Source organism: Apteryx rowi, unplaced genomic scaffold, assembly GCF_003343035.1.
Source record: "Apteryx rowi isolate R43461 unplaced genomic scaffold, aptRow1 scaffold_113, whole genome shotgun sequence".
NCBI classification, from domain to species: Eukaryota; Metazoa; Chordata; class Aves; order Apterygiformes; family Apterygidae; genus Apteryx; species Apteryx rowi.
In genome coordinates, this window is record NW_020447342.1 from 635490 (window position 1) to 661271 (window position 25782).

General features: G+C 43.0%; 1 protein-coding gene across 1 annotated transcript; it reads right to left on the reverse strand.

Annotated features, from left to right (window-relative positions):
* PDE6B (phosphodiesterase 6B) lies at positions 1-25109 on the reverse strand. Its single transcript, XM_026078259.1, has 23 exons — positions 25071-25109; positions 22334-22888; positions 19629-19781; positions 19209-19298; positions 17286-17426; positions 16211-16285; positions 16056-16120; positions 14615-14681; positions 14424-14471; positions 14097-14246; positions 12999-13142; positions 12014-12079; positions 11166-11312; positions 9265-9372; positions 8176-8285; positions 7043-7130; positions 6347-6447; positions 4873-4980; positions 3923-3986; positions 3083-3157; positions 1934-2017; positions 1252-1408; positions 1-59 (listed from the first exon to the last, which is right to left on the reverse strand). The coding sequence occupies exons 2-23, from the start codon at positions 22742-22744 to the stop codon at positions 1-3; spliced, it is 2511 nt and encodes an 836-aa protein (XP_025934044.1). The 5' UTR covers positions 22745-22888; positions 25071-25109.
* Between the last annotated feature and the right edge of the window lie 673 nt (positions 25110-25782).

Below are 25782 nucleotides of genomic sequence, written 5' to 3' on the forward strand. Positions count from 1 at the left end.
CTAAAGTATACTGCAGGTTTTAGAAGCTGGAGCTGTTCCTCCATTACAGGTGACTCCATCTGCCATATAAAAAGAAAAAAAAAGAATTAGAAGTACAGTCATAAATGTCCTAAAATCTCTTCTTATTCTSTAAAGGGTTTATTTAGTGCTTGTAAATAATCATGTGATCAATGTATATCATGTCTAAAGTACGCATATTTAGAGCTGTCTACTATACAAGATACATATAAAGCTACTTTGAAATAGCTTTTTAGAGTTAGCAGGTTTCTCACTTACATGCTGATTACTTAATCAGGAAAGAATTCTTCAGACATTTTCCAAATCATACCCAAAGCCCTTACTTTGATACTTTAAATTAATTTCTAATGAAATTGAAATAAGAYTTTTAGGTCACCCTTACAATCACTCAACTATGTTTTCTGAGGAAYGTCCTCCCCATGGGATATTGTGGTTTTGGTTCAGTTTGGAGCAGAAGGAAACTTTAAATGCAGACTCCAAGGAGCAGATACACCAAGTTCTGACAGATTGTTATTCAGATACTTGGCAGAGGTGGTCAGAGAGCATGCTGCTTCCATATCTCAGAGAATCAAACAAATCCTCGGGCTAACARCCACAAGCATTAATGCGGGCTTTCATCCAATGCTCACTGCAGCTGGTAGACTTCAGTGCCATCCAGACTTGGTCCAAAGAAAAGAAGAATAGATTCAATCAAAATAAATTGCCAAAGTACTACTTAATTTGGGCTAGAAATGGGATGAACAGTCATTCTTCAAGTCTTCTCCCTAGGAGCGTGTTAGTTTTTCTTAACTCCTGATGCTTCATGACCTGTCGGGCAGCGCATCAGCTGCAGCCCTTGTGTACAAAACAATCTACCTCTGCTCTTCTCCAGCAACCTACCTACTCACAGAGATCCTCCTGCTGACCCCAGGTGCCCTGGAGCTCACACTGAAGATAGTCTCACTAGTTTTTCAGATGCCCACAGGCATTTGAGCAGGTAGCCTTTTTGACAACCTGTCACAGTGTCAGATTTGAAAACAAGGTGTTTAATGGAGGTTTTTTTTTTTTTTTAAACCTAGCCAATTGAGCAAGATAAGAAAAATGTTCCTCACATCCAGGTCTTTTTTGTGACTCTTTGGACCTATCTACTGACATGGTAAGCCCTCTGCTTTTGGAAAGCTTGCTGCAGATCTGGAAGGATATTGGATAAATATATTTTGAGTCAGGAATGAAAAGCTAAGCATTTTTTCTGACCTTTCATTGAAGCCATTTTCTCTTCCTCTTTTTTCTTCACTTCCTCCAGAGCTTTTATTTTTGCATCATACTCATCAGCACGAGTCTTCCACTCATTTCTGTTGTTCAGCAGCCCATCAAGCATTGGCTGAATTTCCTCATGGAAACGTGAAAATTCCTGACCAAAACACAACCATCAGTGCAATGCTGTGCAGAGATAGCACTTGTCATTCATCCCTGATCCTGCAGGATGCGCTGCTATCCCTCACTTCCCCAGCAGGCTCGCACAGGGGAAGCATTAATGGCATGAAGAGGGACCAGGCTGCAATGCCACAGAGAGGGGAAGCTGGTTAGAGGAAACCTTCCTCCACGGTCACAGGAGAAGGGGGCAGCCTCGTTCCCTCCCTGTGCCTAGGAGACCCTGGGGTGATGAGTTCCTGCTCTCTTCCCGTCTGATACACAAAAGCTCCCATGCTTTTCTCTATCAGAGATCTCTTTGGCAATTTCCTTTCCCAAATCTTCCCTTTTCCTTTGAATGCAGGAAGAAGAGAGATTGGCAGCAACCTGGAACTCCTCTCACTGCTGTCTCCTCTACCTGTCCCTCCGCTCCTAAGTGCTGTTTCTACACTGGGACTTCCCAGGGAGGCTGGGATTTGAACACATATTGAGTAGGATGGAGTGTGCAAGGGTGTGCTTGGCTTACCTTGTAGACAAAGGTGCACACAAAGTCAATGAAACCCACTTGAAGCTTTGGAAGTTCAGCAGCTTTTCTTCTGTCCATCATGGGCTAGGGGAGAAGACAGGAGTCCTTCATGATTTATGAGAACACTTCATAAAAAAACGCGCACTTCTGCTTTCGCCCCAGAACTGCCTTGTTGTTCTGCCATGCTGTCCATAAAGGCTGTTGATCACAGCCCTCTTCCTCCTCTGCAGAGGAATGAAGTGGGCTCATTTTAGGATAAGTCTGAGATGGCTCTTTCTGTGCTGGTGGATGGCGAGGAAGACAAAGAGTTTTTCCCTTGTGCCTCTCAACAGGATATCTGAGAGAAGGGCCATGTTACGAAGTGCCAAAGAGGTATTTAAGTATCTAAAACACTCAGTTGAACATTCAGTGATATTATTTTAAAATCTTGTTGCTCAGGGTATTATTTATGATGCATCTGTGGGCAGAGGGCACATATGAAAGTTTGTTTAAAGAAAACCCAAGCCACACAGATAGAGGCCAAGTCAGGGAACAACTCTTGACTCTGTCCAAGCCAAATTTAAATATTTGTAATTAGAGCAAAAAAATTAAATCTGCATGACATGTCAAATATAATTTACCCAAATTCTTACTRCTTCAGCACTTCTCTTCCCATCTGATATGCATTAGGGGGTATGCAAGCTGGTCAAGGGAGTTTCCTCCCAYACCCCAAAAGCTTGATGGTCCATCATATTTTCTGATACGTTAAGAAACACTGATCTAAAGTACATTCATTTACCAGAAATTATTTCTGGACTCTATGAATTTTGTGTTTGTAGCTCTTTCTCGTTATTGGAAACTCTGCTTTCCCCTAAGATGTAGGTATTTTGTTTTCTTCTTGTCTGTAAGAGATCAGCCCAAAATCTCCAGGGGGAACCTTGCTGGTTCACAGCCAGTGGGGTCCATCTAACTCTGTGGAGAGCTGGACAACGGGCTCTGTCACAGATGGTCTTCCTATTTGAATTCCCACATTTTTAGATGGGTTTGGACTGGCACAGTAGTCAGGAAGACTCACAGCACCCTAGTGGTGGTGATGTTTGTACTGCTCTCTGCTGAGATGAACAATAGAAAGTAATGACTGAAACCATCTGGCTCTCAGGTGCGACTTACAATAGGCTGTTGCTGAAGTACGCTTATTTCTAAGTCTCCTTGTTCCCAGAACTCAGCTGCTACGAGAAGAGCTACCTACATTGTGAAGGAGGGAAAAAAAATTATCACCGCCTTTGGCATTCTAACTTCAAACACCTCATGTCTCCACTAAGAAGCAAATCTTACTTCTAGCTCCTTTATGCCTTAATCTTGTCCATCCCCCCAGCCCCCAGACCTTCCCAAAATCCCTCCTGGGAATGACCGAGGTGGCAAGAGGATTGCACTGGTGTAGCAGAGGCTCAAACGCCCTCTTTGCACCAGAGCTCCTTAATTCACTATTCATGTATTAAGATAAGTTCCCAACAAGTCCCCTGCAAGAAATTTGCTTCTTGGACCAATGCTGGTCACAGCTGTAGCTACGTATTAGGTTTTTCTCAGTTGCCYTTTTTCCATGTTGAATGGAAAGATGGGTTTATTTATTTCACCCTCCTTTAAATTCTAATGTTTCTTACTTAGAACCTGATCAAATACATGCAGTTCCAGAGGGAACTCCTAAAGGAAACAACTGATCAGACAGCAGGTATTGCTGTAAAAACCCCTCCATGCATTATGTGGATAAAACCTCTTCTCACTGTAACACAGGAAGTGCTTGCATTCTTATCCTTTCTGGCAAACACAAATTTCCTACAGAATTCATGACTGTGATCCTAAAGCTTGATTTATCTATCAAAAAGATCGTTATTCTAATGCCCTTTTGCTAGTTTTGGCAGGAAACCTTTAGGCAGCTTTTAGGCAGCTTAGAAAATTGCATTATTTTGAAGTACAAGCTAAAGAAACCTAACAGTGTATCAAGCACCTGACCTGACTCTGGACTTCCCAAGGCTTAGTGATTGCTGACAAATCACATGCTGTCATCATCATGGCCCTAGAGAACAGAAGAGAAATTAGTTTCTGCTCTAAAGACTTCATCCTGCTTCTTGTGGGTTCAGGATCTTTATGGTCCAGTATTGTGTCATGTATCCCCCGTCCCTGCTGAAGTGCTTGAAAAAGAAAGATGGGGTGGTGTAACAACCTTGTCCCTGATGGGGACAGGCATCAAGAATTGCTCTCTTGATTAAAAAGCATTTATGCTAGGGAACTGGCACTGAGATCTTCACTGCTTTGGTGAACTGCAGTGCTGAACTTCCAGACTTTGGAGGAAACTCCTGCCAGCTCCTCAAGGACACTGAATGGCACAGACTGCTGCAGTGCCCTACATCGGCAATGAACGGTGTCTTGGACAACGTGTTAGGTTACAACAGCTTTGTGTAACTAAAATTGGGTGCCATCAGGAAGAGCAACTGGTGGATTGGGCTCTTGTCGCTCTGCCATTGCAAACTGCCCCAGTTTGTGGCATATGGGATGGCTTACTTGTTTGAGACAGATCTCGTTCCTCATTGGGAATATAGCAGTGGAAGGGACACCCTGAAGCCAGTCACTTATCTGGCAAGAACAATTTCAAGTTTCTTCCCTATGTCCTGTGTCTAGGCTTCTCCAGAAGATCAGGTCTGAGCAGACGGTTGTCTGGCACGTGTTGATTTCACACTAAGGTTCATTCAAGCATGCCCAAATTGCGCAAAGCCAGAGCGTTTTTTCCCTCAGTCCCAGCATAGCGGGGTATGCTAGCCAGGGATCGTTACTGCTGAAAGAGAAAAATCCTTTTTAATACTGAACATACTAATGGCCTTAGCTATGTTTTGGAGCTCTCACCAGTCAGCCTAGGAAGAAAGGCATTACTGCATCATGAATCTTTCCAGAACTGGTTTACTCACATGACAACTTCTTTCTTTGTCGTCTCCAGAGACAGGTATTCAGTCCAGGCAGCTGAGCTATCATACTTCTTAGACTCATCAACAATCTTTTGAAATATTGTTCTTTTTCTTTGAGAGAGAGAGAAAAAAAAGAAAGCTCAAAAATGGGAAAACTAATGTGTTAAAAATAGATGGCAGATCATAGCTTGATAATCCTTACAACAATGTTTCCAGTAGTTGCTGTCCTGGCATTTAGCTCCTCAGGGAAGACCCCAACAAAAAGCAGTTACCATCACTTGCTTGTTTTAAGTAGGGGAAACTACTGTAAATTACTTAATCTGGTTAATTAAAAAGTAAGTACAGTGAGGTGAGACTTGAGCAGTTAATTTGACAACATCTGTTAATGTGACAACATTTATGAAATAACAGAAGCTAAATGAGGAATGCTTCTGCATTCACTAACACCACCAGCCGCCTTTTTACCTGAATATTAAGCAAACTGCAACAGATGAAACCTAGAGCCGGCTCTAGTACTGGAATATTTTTAAGGCTACCTGTCTTTATATACTCAGACGTTGTTAGCACTACTTATATGCCTAAAAATATGTAGCAAGTGCTGGGGAGGTGGTAATATGCAGCATGCCCATATTTTGAGTGGCATGAAATCTTGAAAAATTTGCTGTTTCAACTCTTAGGCCAGATCCACAAAGAAACTCGAGGACATGTGCTGTCCATTCACTTTTGCCTAGATCTGATCTAAATCATGCCTTTGATCACAAACCACAGACCAAGGACAGCAAAGATGGGCTTGTTCCCATCTGGTGATGAAGTGGTGTTATCTGCTCCCATCATGAGTCTGGGGACAAACTCCTTTTTCTAGGACTGCTTGTATTTTGCCTGATCATTCTTCAGTGCAAAGTACAGAAGCAATCCCTGATGCGGGCACTTGAGAGCAGTGGATTTGGAAAGCTTCTTGCTAATTAGGAAGTCATGTGCTGTTGACTGCCGGCCTTATGCCCCCGGGAGTCAATATATCCTGCTCTGAGTTGTTCGGCATTTTTGGCTTTTGGGATTGAAACAGACAGTGGACTACATATTCATTGATAAGGGACTTGTTATTATTTGGGCTGTGCTGCTCTCGCAGAGAGGTTAATGACACCCTGGCCAGGTCATTGGCATTAATGAGTATTTTTAGTGTTAAATGACTGAGTAAATTAAAAAAAAAAAAAGACTTTTTTTTCTGTTAGGGGATCATACTGCACTGCCTTGTTTGGAAACCAAGAGCTGAAAAGTCACAGATGCATTTAGTAAGAGTTTCAAACTTTTTGAATGATTTGAATTTTCCTCCTTATTTTGAAATGAGCATTAAAGAGAGCCTTTTGGAGGCAGTGCCTGTGGAGAGTGTCCCTACGCACAGAGAAAAGCAGCACTTTTTATATTTGTAGAGTACCAGCTGCTTTCTCTCCTGCATATGCAGTGTGTGTGACTGACTTACTTGAAGTACAGAGCCAAATCTGTTGCTATAATAGCGATTTCCATCAGGTGAATCACATGCTCGTGCTGTCTCCGGTTGAGATTCTGACATATATTCAGCGACTGAAAAGCAAACCAAACAAGCTGTAAAAAGCCAAGCACTGCTTTGTTAGGAGCTGATGGGCTTCTTCCTTTCTCAAATGTGCCTTTATTTAATAGCTTCAGCTGCAGTTGTCAGGCGCGAGGGTTATGAGCCCAGTTCGCTGTCCGTTGGTGCCAAGCCTCCCTCACAGTCGCTGGATGGGGTCTGTGCCCTGGGGCTGTCACGCGGCATGTCCCCAAACTTCCCCGACCCCACCGCAAGCGAACAGTTTGCTGGCAGGGGTCTGTCAGCCTTGGCATTATCAAAGAGGCTACAGGAGGATGACCCTGTATTTAAGATAGTCCTGGGGGCCAACGGTATGGCTCCTGAAAAAATCATGTGTTTAGGAAGCTGATGAGTTTTGGTCCTTGGTGAGCAAAATGTACTTGGGGGGGGGGGGGGGGGGGGTGGAAGGGCTGACACAGCTGCAGTTTCTCAGAAACCCAGACCAGAGAAAGACATTGTCCTAAACCTCTGGGCACAGGAATCATGGAAGTTGATGGCACTACAGTTTATTGCTAAAAACTTCTCTGAAAGTAAATTATTTGGGTTCTTACGTTACCATGCATTACAAACCTCTTCAGAGAGCAAGAATTTTCCAAATTCCAAGTGGTGTCTCTCTAAAATTGAAGATCCGTGAAGTTTTGCTAAAGGATTTTGAGATCTGGTTGTGTAAATGAAAAATTAAAGATTTTTAGTACAGTACTTAAAAAAGAAATTGTCCCATTTGGTATTTAAATTTGTCAAACTTTTTATCTAAGTCCAGCTCATTTTATAAAAGGCTTAAGAGTAATGTTTTAAATAGCTAATGACTTCAGCCTAACAGCTAAAAGACTTTCTATGACATTACTTATAACTATTTGGGCACTGTATAAAACATTCTTCAATCTGTGAATTTCACAGAAAATGTTGTTTATGACTGGACTTTTATTACTCTGCATAGTTGCTGGGGTTTTTTTTAATTCCTGAATAACTATATATTGATGTATGATGATAGGAACACAAAAAACAGTCCTTGCACACTTTGCTAGCTAAATGCCCCCGAGACCCAGTGGTATCCAAAACACCAGCCAGTTTGACTTAAATTTTCCCTAAGGACTCCAGCAAACAGTAGGTTAACACAGCCAGCCAGCATTACGAAAGAATTGTGATCTGACATTACCTTAAGCCTGCAACAGAGGCTTGACCGGTCACTGAAATTATGAAACTGATTTTTTGTAGTAGTGACTGCATATTTGAAGTAATTCCCTCATGCTCATGGGTGCTTTGTTTCTGTAGGCGGTAAAGGCAGTGCCACACACGGTGTTTTCTGTATAGATACCTTCCAGCAAAAAGTAGGCTTCTCATGTCCAGGATGCTCCTTGCAGCACCCTGAGTCTCCTATGATGCTCGGGCTACTAAATGCCTGTGCTGCCCTTGGTCCACCCTATAACAGTAATGTGGAGTGTTGTTTTAGTCAAATAGCTAAGGCCAGATTGCTTGGAGTTAAAGACAGCCTCAGAGAGCACCTCAAAACCACAGCTTCACCAATGGCCAAAACATAAGCCAAGCCCTGTGGCAAGCTGGATAGAAAAGTTATTTGCAGAATAGAGATTGTTGTCCTCTGTGTATAGAATAGAGCTGCACAGGGGTTTGGTGTGATTGCTGTCTGACCTCCACTCCATGCAAAAGCAACAGCAAATGGTCTGAAGTGGTAGGAAAGTGCTTACTTCATCTGGTAAAGGTTGTTGGTTCCTCTGTGGTCAATGTCGTGGCACAGAGCAGCAGTTACCATAGCAAGGGCTTCAAGGTCTGTGTAGTAACGCTTCAGTTTGCCAGTCTGGAGGGTGAGAATTTGCATGTTATCTATTAGTATCTCCTATAGGAAAAGGTACTGGGCTACGACTGCTCTGTGCTGGGGATCTCCACATTGAAACAGTCCAGGAGAACTGAAAATGTTTGTGAAGCTAAACTCAATACACAGTACACTTAGCTTAAAATTGGGAAGCAACTGGAAACAAAATGTTTCAGGAGCAAGTCAGGGTTTTATGTGGGCACATGTGTCATGCACATAGGCTCAATACCTACCTGAGATACCACCCCACCACACCAGCAGCCTCAAGATGTTTGTATCCTCATAACAAGCCCCAGGACACAAAGCACCTTGCAAAGGGTCAATATCTCTGGGCAGAGAGCAATGGGCAGTCCACACTGGATTGCCCCAAGGTTTGTCAGGAATCATGCATAACCACCCCACCAGCTGTGGGCCCTACCTGCTGCCCTGGGCCATGGTGCTGAGCTGGAGCGGCTGCGGAGAGCGAGCTTGAGCTCTGGTTTTCATCTTGGGGCACCTACTGCCCTGACAGCCCATGAGAAATGGGACTTGCACATTCATGCTAGAAATAGACTGAAAGCAGTGGCTGTGCTGCCTGGAAATGGAAAGTGTGATGTTGTCTGTATCTAAGCTAATGTCAGTCTGGCTTTTACTGTCAGCAAGTACTGGAGAAAGGGAGGTCTTGCACTCTTTGTGCCCTGAGCTGCAAAGGGATTTAATCTGGAGGCTATTCAACGCCATGCACACCTATGCCCATAAGAATTAAAGGACTCCATCCATCGGGTAATTTTGGTCACAGTTTTGAGTGTAATATGTGGACTCATCACTCACTGAGACCTTCTCATTTTGTAGGAACTGTGCAAGTAGTGGCAACGTTTTATCTCATAGCAGGATTTGAAGGGAGCCCTGCTGACTTCCAGGGCATGCTGCAAGACCCCCTGTAAACAGAGCTGTACCACAGTTTGCTGGGGTGGTGGTACCTTACCATCAGGAGTGTGAACATGGTCTGTGCAACGTTGAAGCCATGGCGCCAGTTGTGATAAGTTATCCTCCGATAACCTTTGCTGACAGAGTACACAAACCTTACCAGCACCTGCAAATTGGGGAACAGGAGGTTAGCTTACATTATGTTTGGGTTTTTCTTTTGGTGGGGTTTTGGTGTTTTGGGTTGGTTTTTTTTTGCATTTTGTTTTGTTTGTACCATATCACTAGCAAGTTGTCACTGGTAATCAGGAAAGAGCCTAGAGCTGTGAATGGCAAAAAACAACCTGTGCTGCTTTTGTCTCTTACTCCATACTAGCTTTTGGAAAAAGAGGCTTCCTTGACAATTCTGCTACAGTAAAACATAATGGAGTGGTAATGTGGAATGGTTTAAAATATGCCTTTCTGCTTTCTTGTATCTTTCTGTGTCTGTTTTTAAGAAAAAGAAAATCACAGAGGTGCTTACTGGGGGAGTGAGAAATAGCAAGGTCTAGAGGAAAAGGGATTTCATTGTACTGTTTGTGAACTTATTACATTTTTGTGTTTCACTACATTGTCATTAGTGAGGTTTGTCCTTCCTATATGTTGTGATTTAATAATACAAATTCTTCTTTCAGAAGAGAGCTGGCTGCATAGGTCTAGAGAGATGGAGTATATTATAACACCTAATTGATAGTAACACACGACATTGGATAAAGAAGTTTTTTTTCTCTGCATTGTACTTCTCCAAATGCATTTACTTCTGTAGCTACAGAGGTTTTCTTCATTAGAGAGCGAACAAGTCATGGATGAATATGCTTTTCTTTTATGTCTATCTTAGCTATTAGAGTGGCAGCAAAGAATATCTTTTTTTTACATCTGAAGTGTGAAAATCAGGAATTAATTATTCCAGAGTAGATTGTTTGAAAGCTTTTTACAGTGACCCATGCTGTAAGTATGAAGCACAGAAGTAATTCCCATTCAATGCCATTGACTTCCCTCCGCCTTTTCCGCCTGCCTTTCCATGGGGAAGGCCATCTGGCTGAAAGCTCTTCATGCAGTTGCCTGCAGATCCCACTAGATGGAAATAAACTTCACATGCTGTGCTGAAAAATCCCTTGGTGAGCAGCACAGCTGCCCAAATGTGAGTTTCCCACATCCTACAGAGACATGCACTGTGGCAAAAGGCCTTGAACCTGTGAATCAGGAGCTTTCAACCTTTTCCTTTGGGGTCTTTGTTCCCGAGGCTGATGCCACCCCTGTCACCAGCAGTCAGGATATATATGCAGCCTGCACTGAAGGAAGGCATGGCCACCTTTGTGAGGGACCGAACAAAGAGGAACCTGCTGGTGTGACTCTCAGCTTACGCTGGCTCAAAGCTACAGATATCTACTACAGAAAATGAAGCATATGCACTATGTGCTGCTCAGTGGTCCTCATGGAAACCGTGCTGCTACACTGCTGCTGTTAATGGTATTAGAGCAAGAGTAAACAAATTTTGCATGGTGCAGTCCTCACCGTACAGACCAGATAGATAGCAAACCTGTGCCTGTAACCATACTGGTGCATTGTGCTTCCCACCACAGTACAGAGAAGAACAGGTCAACTGCACACTCCAGAGCTACATCCAGCAACCGAGGACTGGCAGGGGTTCCCCACACTCAGGGCTCTCCTGTTAAGGGTTTTCTAGGAAATTCCTGTTTATAGGAGGAACTGAGCCAACTGACAGGACAGCATTGTTTTGCCAGAGTGTCCTGCAGCACACCTGACTGAGCCCATCCCACAGGGCAGTGGTGGGGCTGAGGACACGCAGTCCTCTCCCCCACCAGCCCACATGAACCCGGACCTCTGCCACCCTGCAAGACGTGCGGCACGCAAATCGTTGACCTGACAAGGTGTGAGAACCCAGGCATTGCCAGCTCCTACCTCCTGCGGGATCTGGAATTTTTTCACCACGCCGAGTTCGTAATACATCTGAATGCCACACTTCACCAGCTCAAGCTCAGTGCAGTCAAAATCAGAGAACCTGAACTCGTAGATTTCAAATTTGGTGGGCCCAGGGAGTTCTTCTTTCTGTAAAAAGGGTGGAATAGGTTATTGCTGTGCTATTTATGCCACCCCCCCAGAAACATCTGGAACAGTTTTTGCTTAATAAAAATACACCAGTCTGATGTTGCTGGAAACCTTCCCTTTTAGAATATGACACACGAACAGACTGAAATGCAGCTTTTTTCCACCCGGTCAATGGGGGAAGAGGGAAGGAGTCTTTTGCAAAAGAAATTGCTTGCTTTTTGGTAAGTGGTCTTCTTGTTAATTTGATATATTTTGATATATATTTATATTTTTTTTGATATATAGTTGATATTTGATTATATATTATCAAAAAGAGTCTAATGCTAGAGTAGAGATGTACTGAAATCATATATTGTATATCCGAACCTGACAAGTCTTACTGGGGAAGCCTTACAGTCCTCCTTATTTGTTCTAGAGAATAAAATGTATGGCAGGTCCAGGCGCCTGAGCCATTCCCTTGTGGTACAGTGGCACAAAGCAGGTGTTTCCCAGGAGCTTGGGAAGACGTTCCCTGATACCTATTGATAATAACCTCACACCCACACAGTGGAGGAGGGGAGGGCAGGCTTTGCCCTTACCATTCACAAGTCTTGAGATGCCCTGTTGATGTGTACTAGTGTGCCAACATAACTCTTCCCTGTCTCCACCCAGCTAATATTTCTCTACCATGGTTATCAGTTCCAGCAGTGCATAGCTCTTACCAGTATGCTTGCAAGCTCCTCTTCTTCGCATTCATCTGGCTCCCTCCCCAGCTTTTCTCTTGTTGGCTACAAAGAGCATGGACATGTTAAACTGATAACCAAATCCCATACGATTTCACACTGTGCAGCTTTGGGGCATTCTAGGATCAACGTATCTGAGGGAGTTCTCATATTCAATATGTGTTTTCTTTCCAGACCTCACTTCTGTTGCTGATCTTTCAACCACTTCTGCCTTGTAAAAGTGTTCTCCCTCAGGATGGTTTTAGGAGGTTGAGATATTTTATGAGTCTCACTGATTAGGTCAATTTTTAGCTCTGCTTGGAAAAATTCCCCTAGACTCAGTGTCCCAGCAGGGTTCTCTAACTCCACATCTTCTGTATCAAGGAGGTTTTGGAGAGTAAATCAGTTCTCAGCCCCCCTACAGAGCAGCCCTGGGCCACAGCCGTGTGAACTCACCTCCAGGGCGGGCTTTGCTAAGCAAAATAGAAAGGACACAGTGCAGCATGCCAAGGTGGAGGGGAGACCACAGTCAGCCTTAAGACTTGTTCTGCCATCATGCAGCTGCAGTAAGGAGTAATTGCCTCCCTGGGTGCTGACTTCACATCTTAGAGGTGGCTGCATTTCTGAAGTCAGATAAGAACAAGGTGGATGCAGCCAGTAAGTAATGAAGGGGAGAAGGAAGGCAGAATGAGGGGCAGGAAAGAGAAATTCTGTCAGTAAGGGACCTGTGTGGTGGAATTTGTTCTTGTCAGACACTTGGCTGAGCCTCAGCAGCTCTGAGGTGAAACAAAGCCTCAAGATGGGGCACCAAGGGAGGGCAGGGGAGAATAAGGTCCCTCCTGCAAAAATTTGAAGGGTGCCAATGGGACAGAAGCATTTCTGTGGGATGAGATGCTCTATGTCCACAGACACAACTGCAGTTCAGTGCTGACCAGTCCATACTTCAGTACACTGCACGGGTATGCTACATGCTATGAAAGAGTACCAGAATATCCTGGATTTCATCCCTGTCACATTTCACGTGGTAGAGCACCATATCCTGAGCAATGTCCTTCCGGTTCTCCAGCTTGTTCATCTTATCATAGGTATCAGTGTTGAGTACGGACCAGCCCAGAAATTGTGTCAAGGACTAGTAGAGGGAACAAGAAGAAAACAGTGAAATAACCAAAGCATCTGTTTCTTAAAGACACAGAAACATAACACTGCATGATATATTTTTAGAGAAACATAAGGTCTACTTTGGCCATAACTCTAGCAATACGCAATCACATGTGTGTTCCCATCAGCTCCTCAGGTGATGAATCTGCATAGGTCTCGAGTATCTGTACTGTGGAGATTCAAGGACCCTTGGTCCAGTTCAGCATGTGGAAAGCTACTTTGATCTTGTTACAAGTGTTTGGTGTTATACCCTATGCTTGTGGAAAAACTGGTGTCAGAACTGTGACAGTTGGTCGAGAACCCTCCGTATCTCCACAGGAGAGCAAGATGGTCCGGTCACCTTTAATATGTATTTACTGACACTTTTGTGTTTGCTCATGGCTTGTTTGGTGTTTGCTGTTCAGTGGCCAATTTAAACTTTGTTTGCTAACAAAGGTCCATTTCAGGAAATGCTCAGGTTGATAAGAGATGCCAAGAGCTGGATGTCTACATTGAATTGAAACTAACACAGAAGCATTTCTCAGCAATTACAGCTGTTGCTTGTAGATTCAATAGTGTTTATCTTAACTATGCATATCAGTTTTGTGTAATTTCTTGAGTGAGCTGTCCAGTCTGTGCAAGTCAGCTGTAATACATCTATACATAAGTCAGAACGGTCATATTACTGCATTGTAGCTGCTTATGGTTAGGTGTCTGAGCAAATATTGCTGCAACTAAAAGATGTGAACACAGCTGGGTTTTTCAAAGCTGAAAGAACCAACAGTTTCACTTAGTGGCTTTCAAGCTACTGCATAATACCTATATAAGCAAAAAAAGAAACACACCTAGCTGCAAAACACTGGAGTGTGTTTTGCAGGTGTACAATGAGCAAAAGTGATTTTTCTCAACTACAAGAATTGCTCCTAGACCCAGCAAGGAACTATACCTCCATGAGAGTCTCGTCTTGTTCATCAAAAGGTTTCCCGTCTTTTCTGTTATAAAATGTGACAACACCAACGATTTCTTCCTTTTTGTTGACTATGGGCATGGAAAGAACATTTTTGACAGTCCATCCTGATTCATCTAGAGGACCTTCCTTGAAGCAACAGTAAGCAGAAAGATACCATGTACTTAATGTGTTTTCTAAATGCATCAGCATTGTTTTATCTCACCACTACAAGCTAAAGATATATTCTGTGCCTAACACCGACTCTAAATTACATTTCTGTAAGCAAAGTAGAATCCTTGAGGGCACTGGAAGTTTTTACAGTACCTGAAAGTCAAACATCTCATCTGCAGCAGCATTCATAATGTTGCAGATCTAGGGGATCACAAACAAATTGTGTTTTACAAGGTGAGCACTGAGAAGTTTAAATAACAAAATAAAAAACTGAAATGATGAAAAACAGCATCAGCATGGCTTTTTTTCAGAACCCCCTAATGAAGCCTAAGTTAAGTACTTACAAATCCACTTTCAGCCACATATGTTGGTAGTCCAGTAACAAGCGCCCAGTGATCCGGGGGAGGATTTCTGAATGAAAGCAAAATGCATAAGGGAAATTAAGGATGTACATTTATTGTAAGAACAATGCTGATCATGGAGCTGAAATGTATCTGATCAATTGTACAACCCACATTTACATGTTTCATTCTTAGTTATCAAGCAGTCTTGTTATTTTCAAAGGACCTAAGTATGAAAGCAAAAATTATTCACATAAGTAAATACTTTTCCTTCAAGGATTCAATAAAGTATAACTCATAAAATATCATAGTCCACCAAGTATCTCACTTGAGGAGAAAGTTGTTACTGGGAGTGGGGGTCATATTTCAGGCCTTCAACGCACAAAAAGACAAAAGAAAGTGACTGGTCAAAAGTGTCTGCTGAACTTTTGAACACTGCTTTACCAAAACAGTGAGGGGACTTCTTGAGAAGTGAAGCTGGATATCCAGCTTTTGCAAGATGCAAAGTCGTGTGACCAGAACTATGTGGAAACTTCTGCTATGTCAAATTTTTCATTCAGCTGAGTCCTACGTTGCTGGGAAGTGTGGATGTGGAGGGAGGGTGAAGAGCTTGTGGTGCATGTGCACACAGATGGGAGCTGTGAGAGGGGAGAGGAGGAGACGAAGCATAGTCATTGCAATTGCAGCCAGCTGCTCTTCCCTTCTCCCTTTTGTGAAGGAGGCAGTGAAGAGAGAATTCAGAGAGAGATCTTATCAAAGCTGTAGTTTGGAGAGGTAAAACACCAGAGGAGATGGCAGATTGTGGAGGAAGCTGACACAGAACCCCAGTYCAACAGTGCCCAAGGCTTCTTTGAAAAATTTAGTGGCAAGAAAAGGGGGTGATTTTCAGAAAGAAGGAGTCTCAACATCGGGTCAAGAGAGGAGGAAAGGTCAAAGACAGCCTTGAGACTAGGTTTGTGACCAGAGGCAGAGAGAGGAGTGAGGAAGCTTGCAGATGGGCAGGGGAGGAGAAATGACCATGAAATGACTTTTCATGAGAAGTGAGGGGCTGGGCAGTGGGAATGGTGCCTGAACACATGGGGAACTGGGGTGGATCCTGCTGAAGCAGTGAAGGCATCTGTGAAGGGCGATGCATCAGGGCAGCAAGATGAACAATGAATTTGCACTTCAAAGCAGTTAATTTCTGCATATAAAAGGGCTTGTTGCAGTGATTCTTGAAGTTTGACTTATAAGTCAGGATCCCACTGCACTAGCAATAGTCTTTGTCCTACAGAAACTTTCATTCAAAGCACCAACATATGTTCTGGTTTTCTTATTCAGTCTTCTATTGCACCTTTGAAAATTTCTTCATGAATGTCTTTAAATCATGCAGAACCTTTGCTTTAGCTACACCCTGTATCAGTATGTACTGTGCAGAAACAATAGCAGCAGGCTGGGTACTTACGGGATGACTTTAATATCTTCTTTTCCATGTAATATATAATCAATGACTTTGTAAAAGACTATTTCCTACAGATAAAAAGAAGAGTGATGTTAAAATCAGTGGTGAGAGAACCCAGCTACACAGGAGGAAGTTTAAGAAATCTGGTTGCTACTTACTCTGCCATCAGGAGTGCGAGGCCCTGAGTAGGGGGGAACTTCTCCCAGCAGGACTGGCCACAGATCAAAAAATTCCTGTTTTTAAAATGAAAGCAGTGTTTTTAGTGTGGAAAAGTGCATTCTGTCTCAAACCTCAAAGTAATGTCTGCTCTACCATGTTGTATTTTGTACTCTATACAGAAGGCATTGAACAATATGGTTAGATCATTATTATGAAGTGACAGATGCATTATAAGGCTACAGGTGATCATACAGTTCTTTATCCATAGGACTTCTGTTTCATTCAGTGAACAGTATGGGCTATATTCACATAACAAGCATCTGTTTCAATATCTTGTGTGTTCCTCATTTTCCAGAGCATGGCTATAGTACCTGCTAGTTTGCTAAAGAAATGTTTTCTTAGGCTATACTATCGTGCTGACTAACATGACTTCAGAATACAGATGATCTTTTAACACACCTCTTCACAAGACAGGGCTGTAAGGGTTCTGGAGACGCAGTGGAGATTAAAGACATTGGTAGTCACAGTCCGACCTGACCAATAAAGCAGGGCTCCTACGGAAAGGACGCATGTGGGGGGGTCCAAATCAGGGTCACAGAAGTAACTTAATTTCTGTCAGTTTGTTTCTTCATGTACCCAAATTTCACCTAAAAATCTGGACAATGTGCATATGAATGAGTACTTGAGGAAGGTGGCTGCTTTGCTGTTGGGGGCTTTACAGACATCTCTCTATAACTGTGCCATCCACTGGGTTTGCATTCCAGGCTTTGACCAGGATTGCTGTTTAATGGTCAGACATATCTGCTTGTCCTTCATCTTCCCAACTCCTGGCTCCATAGACAGTGCCATTTGGAGATAATTTTTTTCCTCTCCCCCTCCTTTCTTCATCCTCAGGTTCTTCATTTTGTACAGTGGAAGAAAAAGTGCTGAACATAAACAGGAATAATGACTCAAAATTGACTTGCTCTTTGGCTGCCCAAATAAAACCTATCATCTCCAGAAATTGCCCCTCAGTAGCGAGCAACCACGCAGACATATGTGCTGTGTTGGTACAGCATACACCCGAATGCTTACCTTCTGCTTAGTCATGTCCAGAAGACCTACTGAGTACCTGTCACAGTTCAGATATGCTCTCACTGTGTAAAAAGCCTTGTGGAACTGCCTCTCTATATCTGTCAGTTCCTCGAAAACCTTATTAGCAGACCACAACAGCACCTGCAGGATGAGAATGTAATGTGAGCACAGTCTCTCTGGGGAAGCTGGGCTTCCCAGGCATATTTGGAATAACAAAGAAGTAACTGTTCTTTTATATTACAGTCCCTGAAAAGTGCAAAAGTACTCTATGCTGCAGAACCTCAAAGCATTGCTTATTCATGCTGTAGTACTATGGAAGGAAATACTCTGAAGAACAAAATTAGGTCATCACTAAGTGTTATGTAAAAATCTGACCTTACAAATATAGTACAAAATGTATTAGTCCCAAATAAAGAGATTGCCCCATTCACATTTTAGGCACATAAGTAAAATATTGCATCCAAAAACAGTTAACACTAGGGTTGCAAAATACTGAGGTTGGACTTGGAAGTGTCTGAATTATTACTTCCATCAAAGTCTTAGCACAGCTGTCTTGTGCAGGCATCAGTCATACAAACTTGCAGTGGAAAATGAACAGTGGTTTACTTTCAGAGTTCTGTAGTGTGCCATAAATAAGGCCAGAAGCCAGAAGTTCAGCGAGAAGGACTGAGAGAAACACCACAAGAACGGCCCAGTCATGGAATGATGTAAAGAAATTGGGCAAAGAGTGTTAAATGGTCTAAAAGGACTCTTAGAGGTTATAAGCACAAGCAAACTCAATTGTCTTTACACAAGTCATATTACTTACAGGATCTCCCAGGTTTTGCAGTTGACTTTGCAACATTAAAATGCTAGACCATCTTAGAAGATGTAATTTCCTCACTCCATATTTAAGTACTTTTAAGTCTAACACAATGAACTTCATTAACTCTCAAATAGACCTTCAGATCTACATGGCCAGATCTCTGCCACTCGAGTTATGGGTAGAGCTGGCAGTGTGTTTTGCATTTGGTTTTTGCTTTCCCTTTCTTTCTGTGGGACTTGCTGACACAGCAGCAATATATGAATGCAGGACTCCGGGGACTGGTCCCAGATCAGAGCACCCTGCAGGAGCCATTAGACCTTCCACCCACTTAACTGTTCATCACTCACATTTTAATGATTACTGAAACAATCAAAGGAAGAGCATAAGATAACAAATTAGTAAGTGCTGGTCTAAATAAACTTCATCAAGTAATCTTTCATCCTGCATCCATTTTCCTGAAACATTTACCCCCCATGTGAACCCTCAGTGGAGACAAGAGCATGGCTGCCATGAAGCACAGACTAGGTTGCCTATCTTACTTTAATGACAACCAGTTGTCTGCTGCCAGAAAGTGATTGCATGGATTCCCATTCACCCCAGTGAATTTAAGGGTCCTTTCATAAGCCAAGTCATGAGCAGGACTGAATTATTTTAATTCAAAATACCCTAAAGCCCCCAAACACATTCATTTCTACTGAAGGAAATAAATAGAGCAACCATATCGGAATTATTTTAATGGTACTAAAGAGCAATTCTATAACTTTTTTTTTTTAATAATCAGAGGAAGAAAACATACCAAATTCTTAATTCTTTGGGAAAATCCCTTGGTGCTGCTGGCTGAAGAGTTTAAATACCTCAGGAGTGTTTTGTAGTCTGAGTTCAACTAAACACCTGGAGTTCAGTCCAGCTGAGGCTGATGCCACTGCTCCAGCTCCTGTAAATTTGCCAACAGCAGCACTAATAGAGATTGGAACTGTATCCCAAGGTAGTGGAGGGATACCTGTTTCTTTCTGATCTTCAGGCACATATCTCTGAAGCAGATCAGCTACATCTTTGAAATCAGAAGCATGTACTCTTTTGATTTTGAGATATAACCCAATCTGCATTTGTAGTCTTACCTGGCCTCTTCGAGTCTCACAACTGTGAAGATAGCTCAAGTGATAAATTTTCAAGTTTAAGGAAGCAAAATTCAGGTACTTCAGGAAAAGCTGAAAAGGCAAACAATGAGGTTGAGTCAAGTGCAGTAGCAGCMTCCTGTGTTCTGGATTTCATAACATTGTTTTAGCAATATCGTGGTAATTCCCCTGGATGAAGGCTTTGCTTTGCACTGGTCTAAGGTGAGGTTTATCCCACTGCAATGCAGATTTCTGAGATAAGCACCCTCATTACAAGCCTCTTCTGTAGCAGGGTGAGTCCCCTGTAGGGATAATAGCAACCAGTGTAGTCTCACTAACGTAAACATCCCTACTGTACAGGAGTCTCTGTTATATGGCAAAAGGGACCACTGCATGACAGAAACCAAACTACTRACCACTTACTGTTTCATCAGAGCTGGTGAAGAACGGGCCATTCAGCTTATTAACAGCCAAAATGACAGCAACTAAATCTTTGCCATTCAAGATGGGTGTTGCAAGGATGCTTTTCGTGGTGTAGTCGGTGAGCTCATCAACAAATGAACTGAATTGGGCATACTGTTCAAAGAAGAAATTCCAAATTAAGCACTGTCCACAATATTTGTAGTCTTAAAACTGAGCCTGAGACCTCTGGGCACAAGCTGCCTAAAGAAAGTTTTGCTTAAAAAATGTCTGGGGAAGACAAAGGCATTAGCAGAAAATTAGACAAAGTAGAGGGGATAAACGTAGTATCAGGAGAACTGGCTGTGATTTCTTGTGACTGCAACACATGGGAACTTTCTCAGTTTTTGGAAAGACCTCCCAAATCATAAGCTTTAATATGTCAAGCACTGTTAGAATGAGTAGTCTCTCCACTAATCATTTCCAGAATTTCTGAGCAATAGATCACTGTCATTCTCCACAGTACCTCCCACATCCCTTTATCCAGTTTCAAATAAACACTCTGAGGTGGGTATAATCAGTTATCGTGGTGCACTCCATGGCCACAGTTTATAAACCTGTGCTTTTCGGTACAATCATAGTACTGTTCCCTCACCGTAATCCTCTCGTGTTTCTGCCCAGACCCTGAAACTGCTGCCAGCCTGCAGCCTCCATGGAGTTGTCTATTCCTCAGTTCTCTCAAAATATATTCTCCTGGGGATTCCTTCCCAGGTTGGTATGAGCAGCATGAACCTTGGTCCTACAGGCACAGTGCTAGAGGGTTTTCTCCCCTTCTCCTTTATGCAAGGAGAAGCAATGGCCTTGCTCTCAGAGTTCTGCTGAAAAACTCAAGCTCAAAGGCATGGGAAACTCGCCTTTTGCTTCTGGATACGCCAGTAGGTTGTGGCTGTTCTTAGGGACCAGGGAGAGAAAAGTGGTGGTGATTTTAGCCCAAACCTTGGCCATGCCAGGCCTTTGTGAGTGGGATGGTAGGCTGGCTATTCCAAAGGAATTGGTTGACCCAGGCAGCATGGGGCAGTGTCTCCCAGACGCTGCCATTGACCCATGCACTTGCATCCCCAGAGCACGTTGGCCAGGGTTGCAACGCACAGATAGCATCAGTACAGCTTTGGGCTGCCCAGGGAGCCTTGCTCATGGGAATTGCCATCCAAACTACCAGGAAAACGCTTGGTTGTGCTGCAGCAGCAGCACATAGGTAACCGGAAAGACTGCTTTTCCCTTGTATGAATGTCACTGTCCCCCCACACCAAAGGAAAATGAGGCAGGGAAGGAGTAGCATGGGGAGGGCAGACATCCCAATCACCTCACCTGGGCAGACCCTTTTTGACACCCCCCTCACCCACTGAGAACAGAGATGGTCTTGCTGATCCCAGATCTTCTCCCTGCTCAGCCAAATAACTTCTCGGGTACAATTCCTTCTGTTTGGGGTAGAAAATACTGAGCCCTGAGCGTGGACATATGGATAATCACTCTCTAAGGCACCTTCTCTCCATACCTGAGCCCCACTGCTGGTCTTCCTGCTACCTGGGGAAAACCAAGCTTTAGACACTGAGGCTTTCAAAGGAATTGCCATAACAGTAGCAAAATCTGAAAGCACTAGAGCTGGGGTGCAGCACTGGGCTCACAGCTCTGAAATTCTTCAGCATCTTGGGTGAAATATTTGACCAAAAAGGTTTAAAAATTTTTAACTATCTTCTGATGCATTCTTTGCAAAAGAATGGTTGCAAAATCAAACCAAAGTCTTCGTATGCTCCCTGTAAGACAAGAAAGTTTTTGCTGAAGCATTTGGATATGCTGATGCTGAGCATTGAGTGGATGGAAAAACAGATGGTCTCTTTGTAGCAAGCAAACAATAGATGGACTAATCCCAAATACCATATTTGAGCCACATGGATTTTAGTTTTATAACTATGATTAGAACAAGCGGATTGTGATTGCTGCCATTCAGATTTATATGATTCAACCTGGGAGTGTGAGTGCTAAAATAGTCTCATGAAGGCATAAGAATATAACATTAAATTTCCTTGGATCCCTCCTGGTATTGCAGTTGCAATGTTAGCTGAAAGGAACTTTTTGACCAAGGTTTGTCTCTTGCTGCTTCTGAAGAAGATCACCCATACACACGTTGCAGTCAACCCACCTGCTCTAAGGTCCTCTCTCTTTGGTTAATAAAAATGCCTCTAAAGGTCCTTGGCCCAGGTTGCATCAGACAGCAAACGTTTTCAAATGTGATTGGTGGTGGAAGACTCTTTCTGGACTCTTTCTGGCTTTCTCTCTCTTTGCCAGTTTCTCATGGAATATAAATGTGTGTGGAAAACTTGATGTGCATACAGTGCATATCTGACTGCAGCAAGTACCTGGTTGTTTCTTCTCTGCCACACTGAACGAGACTTTCTTTTTACACTGAGGCAGCTAAGGTGTGACACCGCACATGTTTGCTAGGCATTAACATCTGGTGTAATTCAATGATGTGTTTAGCTTCACCTCACTCTATAAATGAAAACTGGAAACTGCTAACAGATTGACTAGTGTTGCGTTAGTTTCCTATCAGAGAGCTGTCACACTGCAAGATGTTGGAACAAGCACCAAGATGCCTTATGTTCTCCTGACCCTTTCTGTATGAATAAGCATGTGAGCTTATCTACCGAGTGGATAAATGGCAAACCTACCTCATTGACATCCTCAACGTTCATGGTTTTCTTGGTTTGAGCAACGTAGCCCACAATGCCCATGTCCAGTGGATAGACAATCTCGCAGTCGGGGGGAACCAGGCATTCCTCAAGGGTGCTTCCCTCTTGGATGTTGAAAAGCCTTGTAGCCAGTTCAGGCGTGCCATTTCTCTGCCTGTACATGAAAAGACTGCAGCGGTCAGCATGAATAAGAGACCTGATTCTTCTCAAGGTCTTGAAAACAACTTTCTCCATGTTGATGCTTTCTTGCATATCTTGGATCAACTCAAAAAGGATGTCACTTTCATTGTCATCACAGGACTCTGTTTTCACCTTCTTTTCAAAGTATTGTTTTGCAAAAGTAGGGTTGCCATCAAGAAACTTCTCAACATCATCCTCACTGATGCTCATTGTGAATATCTTGAATCCTGGGTCTTGTAATAGGTAGTAGTCCAAGGAAGCTGTCTATGCAAACAGCGCGCTTATTTCTGGTGTAATTCCTAAATTTTCATAATAGAAGATGTTGCTTCCAGAATGGCCAGGGATGAGATAACACTGCAAAGAGAGATTGTCATCAGCAGGGTATTCCTTTATAGTGCTGAATACAGTCTGTGGGAGGATAGATCTTCTCAACCAGATTAGATGACCTCTACGAAAGCTTTGAGTCAACTTTTTCTTCTTAATCTAAATACAGACAAAACCAAGTATTCACAATATCATAAAGCACTCTCCTCTCTCTTGATAAACAGAACACTTACTGAAACAATGATATTGAGGCAGCAGCAACAGGGAACTGTATCTCCTAACACTGAAATAAGCTCTTTAAAGTCTAATTAAATATATACTGCTTGGATCTAATCCTTGGCTAACATCTTATTATTTCTGCTCTCCCTGTTCATCTAAGAAACAGCCCTCATTGAATGTTAAATATGTCAATCTTTTTAGTTTAATGGAATGATTGGCAGACTGTGTCAACTATATATTATATTTACTACCCACTCTAAATTTCTTTGTTAAAGTGATTAATGAGCTAAAAAGGATGGGAGTTTGATTCTGCTAAGGTAAGTACACAAACAGTTGAGTTGTCCATGCAGACTGAAGATCAACTCTGTGAGCCTTTTACTACGGCAAATGAATAGGAGTTCTGTCCTGTGTTTTATGAAAGAAATGCAAAATATCTTGTCACTGGCTAAGATAGAAGGGGCTCTCTAAATGGCCTTCCATGCACTATTTTGAAATTGGCCCTGGAATTCCCAACTGCAAATGTCCAAGCAAGACCCAGCTGCAAATAATTTAGTTCTCTTGGACACTCTCAAAATCCAGTTCTGGTTTGGCACGGTGATGTTGACAGGATTAATCCTATCTAGACCATTTTGGTTGTCTTCCTAATTTGTTACCCAGCCCCCACTACATGAGCTGTACCACACATACTGCCAAATTCTTGTTCCCAGTTGTATTTCCATGGCTTCTTTTGGGGGGAAAAGAAATCACATGAATCCTCCAAGATTATGAGGCAGTGTCTTGGAGGGAATGGATGCAAACCATTCGTCTGCTTACCAAGGCAGATAGAATTGTCAGTAACAGCTAACTGGGTAAACAGGATAGCTCTTTACACTCTTGGTGGACAAAACATCTACAAAGCATTCAGGATGCCTTTAAGAAATTTCTAGGTCTGTTTTTATCCTGGAACTGAGGCTTTGAATTGAGTGATGCCATGCAATGGCTGCACAGATATCATCTATAGATCCTCTTGTATCAGATTAGCAATGGGGGTCCAGGATTAAAGGGTCTGCTGGCAGAACAGTGCACTGAATGATGTGACTAACGCCCAACAGCAAAAGGGAAAAGCTAACACCAAAGAGAAAAGCTGGCTGCAGTTCTGTGTTCCGCACTTCGGTGGGGATTCGTCTGGTCAGCTGTGCTTGTTTTTCCTTCCCTTGCTCTGAATCTCCATGCAAGTTGTGCATCTCATATGTAGAACAGGAAGCTCATGATGACTTTTCTTTCAAGGTTTGGGCCTCTGAGGTAAGCTGCAGAGGCCACACCACATTGCCTGTATCAGAGGTTTTCCTGTGCCCACTGCTGTCAGATGGCCCTGTTGTCTTGGCTGCAGTCAGCCATACATCACCTCAAGCTGATCTTGTCCAAACAGGAGCCGTTGTGCTGAAAGGACTCTAAGGTTGCATGTTGATGGACTTGTTGGTCCGAGTTTCACCTAGCAGTGGGAACTTTCCCAATTATACTAAGTCTGGATGTAGTAGTATGAAGCAAGCCCTGAAGTGCATGACTTTAAACCAGAGTGAGAAGTAACTGAAACCCAACAATGCTATTTTGCAGCTGTCTTTCTCAATGGCAGCAGATGTCATATAGATACTGGCTTTCCAATACATGAGAGACCTTTGTGAAACTAAACAGTAATATTGGATGTGAAGTAAAATTAACCGCATTTCTACCTTTTTATTTTAATTAATGCTTGCAGAGAATTGCAAAATGAGACTTCATTTAGAAGGTGACCTGTTTTACCCTTTGCTCCAAGGCAGGATCTACTCTGCCCCCCAAATTTCTCACATATGTTGGCTTAGTCTTTCCTTAAAGACCTTTACAGGAAGGAGTAATGAATAGAGAGGGAGGGGGTACCGAGAAGGGACACTGAGTGGAGAATAACAAGGAGCACAATAATCAGAACAAAGTAGCGACGTCATGCTGCTATTCTGTTATCGCTTATTTCTTTACTCACCGCTGTGAGGGTTATTTTCAAATGGGGACACCATTTCTGAATGCTTCAATCCAGACTTTGAACAGAGTTTGCAGTATTTTTGCAATATTTTTCTTGCCAGTAAGCGCCAAGAGTGGAAAACATCCAGTATGGGAGGTATCTCTTGGTGGATCCCCTTTAGGAAGAAAGTTGGAGACTTTCAGACTATGGTGGCTGGACTGAAAAACCCCAGGAATCATGAGAAGCCCCACAGACAAAAAAACACCCACAAAGGTAAAAAAGCTTTTCCTCATCGTTAGTAGTAAAGAAGAGGTGGGAATTATGGCTGTGAGGGATCAGGAGAGCAGAAGGTATTTAATGTCAATGAAGCCACCCTGCAAGAGCAGCAACAACTGTGCTCTGTACACAGCAGACAAGGGTCAGCATCATGCTGGAAGGCAAAATCCCAGAGGAGCCATCACTCTGTAGGGGAAGCAAAAGATGCACAGTGACTCCCTCCTGCAGGGAGTGGGGGGACCATCAGCCCAAACTCACCATGTTGCTGGAAGATAACCAAGGTTCAACCAGCTCATGGAGTAATGTCTCAGGCTGCCTACCCCTGCGAATGCCAGWGCTGCTGCCAAGAGGGGTGCAAAACAGGTCAAGTGTGACTGTGGCTCCAAGGTCCAGGTTCTTACAGAGGCACATGGACTTGCTCAGCACTAGCATGGCAGAGGTCTCTTCTAGATCACCA

Excerpts from the sequence above, each read along its gene's own strand:
- PDE6B (XM_026078259.1), bottom strand. The coding sequence starts at position 22,744 with ATGAGCATCAGTGAGGATGATGTTGAGAAGTTTCTTGATGGCAACCCT. Across the intron at positions 3,158-3,922 it reads CTTGGGAAGTCCAGAGTCAG|GTAGCTCTTCTCGTAGCAGC; the intron begins GTCAGGTGCTTG and ends TTCACAATGTAG. Across the intron at positions 1,409-1,933 it reads TGTGCACCTTTGTCTACAAG|GAATTTTCACGTTTCCATGA; the intron begins GTAAGCCAAGCA and ends TGTTTTGGTCAG.